Here is a 9,068-nt window from a genome sequence, read left to right as displayed (position 1 = left end):
AGTATTTGGATCACACTTTATTTATAAACACCCGTCCTCCTCCATTTGGTCCACTCATGACGTCACCGCTCGCCGCCCTCCAATCATGAAAGGAGGTGTTTTGAGACGGAGTACCGCTTATTATAATATTCTTGTCGTCCGTATAATTTCCTGTTGTGTAGTTGTAGTGTATAACTAGCAGCAATATAATTATTTTGACTTTTGAAATACAATTTCAAAACATCCAAATTTAATACTGGTGGGTGGCTGATGACTATGACAAACCTTTAAGACTTTGAATTTGATTTCTCTTTTCCCATATTTGAAAGGAAACAAAAATAACAACTATAATAATAATAATAAAAAAAAAACTAAAAAAGAGCCAAAAGGACGTTCATAACAAGTTTTTTCTATCATAAAAATGATATTAAAAAATTAAAAATATTTTTAAGGGAGTAAGAAAAACTTGGAAACTATGTCATTGATTTGAATGAATTCAACAAGCAAAGTTAATCTAATAATATGATTATAAAAATACTAACAACAATTAAAATAAACCTAAAAAATAGCGACAATGACTATTTAGAAAAAATAAATGCTTGTCAATGTAATAAAAATACACTCTTTAAAATATTCTTAAAATGTCACAAATATTTTATTTATTAACAAAGAAAAAATTAAATGAGAACATGATAACCTTATAAAGAGATAAGAAAAATCATAAGCTCAATTACCAGCAAATCAAACGCTCAATGACATAAAAAAATTAAATAAAAAAATGGAGGTCAACGCTTAAGCAAATTAAATAATAAAAGATGAAAAAAATTGAAAACAAAATCCAAGTTAACCTAGGTTAACTTAACTAACCCGAGACCCGGGATATGAGAATATGATAACTCTATCGGAATAATAAAATTAAAAAAAAACATTAATTTTAAAAAAACTAAAATCAAAACAAGCTAATCTTTGAAATCTGTGACCTGATCATAAGACCAGGTTACCTTGTAGAAAGCAATCACAAAGAAAAAATCTCAATCATTCTAAATTAAAAATAAAATAAATAGCAATTAAAAGAGTGATGATCAAATTTAGTACAAAAAATAAATGAAATAAAATAATGTAGGATAAAATTGAAAAACAAAATAAAAAAAAAGTGATAAAAAAATAGCAATAAAGAGGATTGAATTCGATATCAAAATTAAATGAAGTAAAATAATGAGAAAAGAAATTGAAAAATATAATACACCAAGGAAAGGATAAAAAAACCAAAAAGTTATAATAAAAAGAATGCAAACTAAATATGATAGAAAAAAATTTTGAAGGGGGTGAAATTGAAAAACAAATATTACAATTCCATGAAGTATTTCAAATAAAACAAACAGTAATGAAAAGAATAAAAAATAAATTTGAATGAAAAATAAATTAAATGCATGCTTTGAAAAACTACAGGGCCTAACATAAAAATCGAGGGGTATAAATAAAAGAAGACAAAAAAAGAAAAAAGTCTGTCAATGTCAAACTAGAGGTTTTTTAGCTATACACCTTATCTTGAATGGAGGGGTCAACAAGAGAAATTGATCGACACTATAAAGCCACTATTAGACCATCATAGGATGCGTCACATGCCGACCAATAGTGTGGACATCACCCGCATATGCCTTACACGTGCCATATAATTTTTCATTTAAAAAATATTTTATATTTATAAAAAAGCCATAGATATAAAAAAAAGACATAAAAAACCAATCATGACAAATCTATAATCAAGGTAATTATGGTTGAGTCAGCCAGATATATTTTGTCAAACTCGCGATCTAGATCGTGAAATTAGAATAACCCGATAAAAAATAAAGAGAATTATAAATCATTTTATAAAATCCTTGTTAACCTTTTAAACCTGTGACGTAAATCATTAGATGTGAAATACCCAATTTGAATAAATTATGAAGTCCAATTCCTAATCAATTAAAAAATTGAAAGATAAAATTGAAATTTTTTTTTTAATTTTACAAAATAATTTAAAAAACATAAATTAAAATAATGAGAATTAAAATTAAAATACAAAAGAAATTTTATATTTGATTGAATTGTGAAATTAAAAAGAAAAACCAACTTAGTAAAAGGACAAAAAAATAAATAAAAGGAATGAGGGTTAAAATTGACATAAAAACAATGTTTTGGTTGAAGGGTAAAATTGAAAAGAATAATAAATTTTACAAAAAATCCAAGAAAAAAAATAGAAATCAAAACAATGAAATATTTAATTGAAGAATGAAATTAAAACCAATATAATATTTACAAAAGGGTCAAGGCAAGAAAAATTAGAAATCCAACTAATAAGGATAAAATTGAAGAATATAATATTAAGAATGATGAAATTAAAAATAAATAAAATTTCTACAAAAAAGCCAATACCAAAAATTAAAAATCAAAAGAACAAGTACTGAAATTGAAATATCAACAACCAAGTGGGCTAAGTTGTAATTTTCAGAGAAAGAAAGAGAAAAAAAGGGGGAAAAAGAAAAATCCGCCAGTGACAAATCAAACTACCACTGAATACACGCGCCACACCAACAGGAAGAGGACGCAACAAAGCTTCAAATAACATGGTGAAAGAGCATTTTTAGAAGCCAAGAAGAGTCACACGATCCACTCAAAGAGCATAGGCACCCCCACACGCCTCCAAGTGCGCCACATGTATAAGTTCTTTTTTGTTTTACTTAGTCAAATACCAAAGTGCCTCTTAGTTAATTTTATAATAATAAAAAAAATCATTGTGAAAAGACGAAGAAGCTTTTAAACTTTAGGTTTAATTTTTTATTTTATTTTTAATATTATTATGTATTTTATTTATGTATTATTTTTTATATTTAATCAAATACCACATTACTCCTCAGCTTAAATTATAACAGTGAAAAAGCCATAGTAAAAAACCTATGCCCTATCGAACTATATTCGTTCGCCTATCTATATGTCTGTGTTCTCAAGGTGTAATTGGAACACACTAAAACACAACAAATAAACAAACAAACAAACAAAATACCAGAGAAATGGTCAATGCAAATACGAAGCAGGCATAGATTTATTTCTTATGAAATGGATTAAAAAAATCCACGAAGCAGGCATAGATCTGTTGCCCTACTTATAGCCATTGTCACGTTTATTTCCTAGTCAGTCCTTGTTTTGGCACTTAATGCAAATACGAGGGAAATGGTCCCCTGAAATTATGATAGGAATATAAATTCCATTGAAAATTCAATTGCCAAAAACTTTCCTATTTTATTTAATTTTCTAATAATCCAAAGAGATCATAAAGATGAATCCACGCCATTAACAATTCATAATGAGTTAACTTCTCAGTGCTATGCCTTGTGCATGGTAAAGTGAATTTATTTATCATAAATACAATATTGTGAATTAATTTAAGCATTCATGTGATTCTCTTTCCAAAAAAATGAAAATAAAATAAAATCTGTACAACTGTAATGAAAATGTTTCTAAAAAATTGATGTAGCAGTGAACTTGCATTATAGGTTTCCTTTGGTCAATATCCAAAATAAAATGGAAAAAAAAACGTATTTAGTTAAAAAACATAGAAACCTCCTTACTCATTGACTAAAAAAAAATTGCGTGGGCTAAATATGTTGATTCGATATTGTTCCCGTACTCACAAAACACTATGGTCTTAAATAATTTATTTTGATACTTAAAGATTTATTTTGAACGATTTAATTCTAATTAAAAACCAATTGCTTTTGATTTTTTAAGATAGGATGGAATTGAAAGAAGAGAGATTGAAATGAAAACAAAACATTAAACATGGGTGATGTGCCATAAAGTTTTTTTTAAATCCACTTAGGTCTTTAAAATTTAAAAATAACACAAAGTATACATTTAGATCCCTTTAGATTTCACAAAAATCAGTTTTGGTATAAAAATTTTAATAGTATTTTTTATTCCTCGATTAGAAAGAGGAGAGAGAAAAAAGGGTTGCCGAATTCTAACAATAAAAGAAAAGGTTGTCATTCAAGTCATTTCCTATCATAGATTTTTTTTAAGGTTAAATATAAACTTAAAAGAAAAATTATTGAATTTGGTTGACTCTATAGCCCAGGGACGAGTTAAGCCACAACATTTGAGCCCTTTTTTTTAATATTGATTTCTTTAATTAATATTTTTTTAAAAAAATTTAAATTTATATTTCAATTAATATCTCTCTTCTATGATTTGTTTTCTTTTTATTTAATCTTTTTTGGATAGAGATTTGGTTTTAATAGTGTTGTGTGTATTCAGTTTTTGAAAAAAATATTTTGATTTATCTATAATTTTTTTCAATATTTTATATAGATGAATTTTATTTTTGAATATTAAAATATTTATTTTTATATAATATTTATAAATTCTAATATGTGCACCCTTATATTTTTTTATTCATTCAATTTAATACATAAGTCTATTTTTATTTTCGCTTGATTGAATAAAAAAATAATTTTAATAAACAAAATCAGCAAGTATAACTAGATAAATATCCTGTTTTGCAAGGTTATATATCTTAATTTATATATGTTTCTTGATTTTTTTAATTTTAATTTTAGTTATCATTAATGATTTTTTCTCTATTTATTAATATATATAATTTTTAATTTATTTCATTATACATATACATAAGATTTTAATTTATATAATTTTTTATATATAAAAATATTTTGAAAAAATCAATATATATATAATGTTTTTATATAAAAAAATATCTAACTTGCGCGGCGTAACACTGTTAAAATAGCTGGTGAATGTTTACATCAAAGTGTTCACATATATTTTAATGATTTTTTGTTTTTTAAAAAAATGGTGATATTTTTATGACCAGGAAGTCATTCCCACACGCCTCTGGATTTATGTCTTCAAGTTGAGAGCATCCTTTTCCACTTGCTTCCATGTCCAAGCAAACAAAAAAAATAGGGAAGTAATTGTCCAAGTTATACAGCCACTACTGATCTTATACACACAAAGTTAGTGTCTTTTCAAGATTAAAAATCAACCACCACTTATCTCATAACCAATACCTTCAAGATCATTCCTTTTTCCATTGACAAACCTTGTTAATCCTCCTCTTTTGGGGTCTTAATCTTAGTGGATGACGAAGCAACGTTTGCATGACGGATTCAAGGCCTTTTTTAATGACAGATGGCTGGTTTTTGTGTGTGCAATGTGGATTCAGTCATGTGCTGGGATTGGATACTTGTTTGGGAGTATATCACCAGTGATCAAGAGCACCATGGGGTACAACCAGAGGCAGGTGGCTATACTTGGTGTGGCTAAGGACCTGGGTGATAGTATTGGATTTGTGCCTGGCAGTTTATGTGAGATTTTTCCTATTTGGGCTATTAGTCTTATTGGAGTTGTGCAAAACTTTGTCGGGTATGGCTTGGTTTGGCTTATTGTTGCGCAGAAAGTGCCTGCTTTGCCTCTCTGGGTGGTGAGTTCAATCATTTGTTTCTATCACTTAATTTGTGTTCTGAATATGTACTTCATATATAAAAAGAAAATCTTTCTATCATTTGAATTTTTCATACGATTGTCTGTATTTTGAGTCTAGAGTTTCTTAAAAATCTGATTATTGGATGTCTGAATTGGCTGCCTGTGGTTAGATTTTGATTGTGCAGTGTTGATCCCTTTTGGCTTTTGAGAAAAGTGTGCTCTCTCTCTCTTGGGATTTGGACGATCTTGATTTTTGTTAGGTTCACAGTGATGATGGTGATGGTGATGGTGATGGTGATGTTGATGATCTAGCTACAAGCCTACAATATTAAGCTTACTGCTTGTGCCTTCAATAGAGATATATGATATATCTCCATGAATTAGTCAGAAAATCTGCAGAACTGCTGGTTTATTGGATCGATTCTATAGCATTATAGAAATGTCAACCACGTCTCACAGTTCAAAGCTTCGAGTCCGTTTGATTGTCAATTTGGTTTATGGGTAAAAGGTTAAAAAGACATGAAATCGAGATCTTACTCAGATGGGATTTCAAGAGATACATATCCCTCTTTCTCAACTGGGTCCCATTCCAATCCAAAAAAGTTGTCTCGCCCGAATTCAGATTTAGGTCATAGTTTTGCCAGTTGATCTAAATTCTATCATTTCCTATCAGAACCCAGTTGATCTAAATTCTATCATCTCCTATCAGAACCATAACAAGGTTGGGATTTTTCTAGTATTATTTGTTTGTTACACTTTCACGACTCAGTTTTGCCTCCCCTTCAAATTTCATATCTACCTTTTGACTTCTTGTCATTTTTCGTGATATAAACTCAAGTAAGAATCAAATTGTTTGTGCTTTAAACTTGGAGGTTATGTATGGTGATCTGATTGTGTATTTTACTGTGCAACTTATACTCCAAGCTTGGTTTTGCCCTGACAAGCTGCACTCTAAAAAGTAGTGGAAAACACCAGAGTAGAGGGATTTTAGTGATTTTACTCTACGCCTGATTATTCTTGAAGTTTCAAAGTGATTTTAGTTTGCAATTAAATTGACAGAATACGCCCGTTATTTTCTCTTTCAATGTTTTTCCCTACAATGACCAAGAGAGGTTCCTCATTTTTCATTGAGAAAAGAAAGGAAGCACTTGATGAACAGATCTGCTGGTGTGAATTCTTCTCTGAATTCTTCTGTTTTTACCTCCCTGAGGAGAAGTTAGATGTATGCTGAAGATAGTCAGGACATAGCATTATGTCTTTTTCGCAGCTAGGAAGTACCCTTTGATTATGAATCACATACGGACATCATAAATCTGAAATGTTGAGTTAATGTGGTGTTTTTTTTCATTTAATTTTATTTGAGAATAGATTTGCAATTTTGTTAATTATCACATGCTCATAAATATTAACAAAACTCTTCTCTGCAGCTCTGTGTTGCTATATTTGTGGGGACAAATGGTGAGACTTACTTCAATACAGTAGCTCTAGTATCATGTGTGCAGAACTTCCCCAAAAACCGGGGACCTGTTGTTGGGATACTGAAGGGATTTGCCGGGTTGAGTGGTGCAATTCTGACTCAGATTTATGCTATGATCAATTCCCCTAATGAAGCATCGCTGATTTTCATGATTGCAGTTGGGCCATCCATGGTTGTAATTGCTATAATGTTCATTGTGAGACCTGTAAGAGGTCACAGACAAGCTAGGTCATCTGATAATTCAGGCTTCTTATTTACCTACAGTGTTTGCCTCATTCTAGCAGCTTATTTATTGGGAGTCTTGATAGTCGAGGATCTAGTTAATCTGAATCAAACTTTGCTCACAGTACTTGTTGCTGTTCTGATCATTCTTGTATTGCTTCCTATCACAATTCCTGTTCTATTGGCTTTCTACTCGGAACCAAGACATCCAGTGGAGGAGAACCTTCTTCCTGAGACAGATAAACAAGAGTCCAGTAAATCTGAGCTGCAAATAGGTGGAAGTTTCATTCTAAGTGAGATTGAAGATGAGAAGCCTTCAGAAATGGACTTACTTCAACCAACAGAAAGACATAGACGAATTGCTCATTTGCAAGCTAAACTTTTTCAAGCAGCTGCGGAAGGAGCAGTGAGGATCAAGAGAAGAAAAGGTCCACGCCGAGGAGAGGATTTCACATTAATGCAGGCATTAATAAAGGCAGATTTTTTGCTCATGTTTTTCTCCCTTGTACTGGCTTCTGGTTCGGGTTTGACGGTTATTGATAATCTGGGACAGATTTGTCAATCTCTGGGGTATAATGATACAAGTATCTTTGTTTCTATGATTAGCATTTGGAACTTTCTTGGCCGTGTTGGTGGTGGTTACTTCTCGGAAGCTATCATTAGGTGAAAAATAGTTTCACCTGATATGCCTATTCAAAATCACAAATTCAGTAATTTTCTTTAAACTAATTCCTCTCATATTCCTAATCCTATTTTTCCGTCCTTGCTGTTTTTTCAGAAAATATGCCTACCCAAGGCCAGTGGCCATGGCTGTGGTTCAGGTTGTCATGGCAATTGCACTATTCTACTATGCTATGGGCTGGCCTGGAGAAATTTATGTTTTAAGCATTTTTATAGGGCTTGGTTATGGTGCCCATTGGGCAATTGTTCCTGCCTCTGCCTCTGAGCTTTTTGGCTTAAAGAGTTTTGGTGCACTGTATAATTTTCTTACACTTTCAAGCCCTGCTGGTTCTCTTATATTCTCTGGTGTCATTGCCAGTGGTATATATGACCACTTTGCAAGGAAACAAGCTGGCCTCCAACAGCTAAATTCTGGATCGTTGCCTGCTACACATCTTGAGGAGGAGAAATCACTTACTTGTGTCGGCCTCGAATGTTATTCTCTCACATGTGGGATCATGTCAGGTCTTTGCATTATTGCAGTGATCCTGAGCTTGATTGTGGTTCGTCGGACTAAGAGTGTGTATGCTCAGCTCTATGGAAATACTCTTGTTTGAGTTGCAAGAGAAACAACTATAAAGCTCTTTTCATTAGCATATGGTTTTCACCACTACTTGTATGCCAAGGAACCTGCTGAGCAAAGAAAGGCAGAACATGAATCTATCACCATTGTTACACCAGAAAGCGTGGAGCCGCACACAGTAAAGTCTTTGTTTGAATTATCCCAAATACATGTCTTCGTTGAATTATTCTGAACATGATTAAATTCCTTGCTTTTTTTGGACCTATTTTATGCGTGGTTGATTCGTCCAACCAGTTTCTTCCAGGATCTGCAGGATATTTCATTAATCTGCAGGCAGCATCATGCTTTGTATTCATTTTGTAAGTTAGGTGATTAATTATATGCTTGTTGAAATCAAAACAGAATTCGTACTTGATAAATTATTCCATCTATTCCTTCTTTTATGTTCGAGTTTCTTTCTGGTATTAATTTTCAATGGCATGTAGCTGTGGAACTATACAGGTGATTCTGATGAAATATACAGATCGTCTGGTTTTTTGTCTTCTGAAACTAGAAAGATGCCTTTTGCTTTCGTCCTGCAGGCTGCAGGCTGCAGTCCAGGTGAACATTCGGGGTTATTTTTTTATTTATTTATTTAAGCCCACTATTCTGTTAATGACTCGTGTTGCC

At 31.5% G+C, this 9,068-nt stretch overlaps 1 protein-coding gene across 1 annotated transcript; it reads left to right on the top strand.

Annotated features, from left to right (window-relative positions):
- Positions 1–4,844: 4,844 nt before the first annotated feature.
- Positions 4,845–8,842, top strand: LOC133678565 (protein NUCLEAR FUSION DEFECTIVE 4-like). Its single transcript, XM_062100916.1, has 3 exons — positions 4,845–5,455; positions 6,885–7,819; positions 7,935–8,842. The coding sequence occupies exons 1-3, from the start codon at positions 5,114–5,116 to the stop codon at positions 8,431–8,433; spliced, it is 1,776 nt and encodes a 591-aa protein (XP_061956900.1). The 5' UTR covers positions 4,845–5,113; the 3' UTR covers positions 8,434–8,842.
- Positions 8,843–9,068: the final 226 nt, after the last annotated feature.

Source organism: Populus nigra, chromosome 18 (assembly GCF_951802175.1).
Source record: "Populus nigra chromosome 18, ddPopNigr1.1, whole genome shotgun sequence".
In the NCBI taxonomy this organism is placed as follows: domain Eukaryota; kingdom Viridiplantae; phylum Streptophyta; class Magnoliopsida; order Malpighiales; family Salicaceae; genus Populus; species Populus nigra.
This window is presented reverse-complemented; position numbering and strand designations above follow the sequence as displayed.

Bases quoted from the DNA above. Each gene is read 5' to 3' on its own strand.
- LOC133678565 (XM_062100916.1), top strand. From the start codon at position 5,114: ATGACGAAGCAACGTTTGCATGACGGATTCAAGGCCTTTTTTAATGAC. The intron at 5,456-6,884 runs GTGAGTTCAATC...TCTTCTCTGCAG, and splicing joins CTGCTTTGCCTCTCTGGGTG to CTCTGTGTTGCTATATTTGT. The intron at 7,820-7,934 runs GTGAAAAATAGT...CTGTTTTTTCAG, and splicing joins TTCTCGGAAGCTATCATTAG to AAAATATGCCTACCCAAGGC.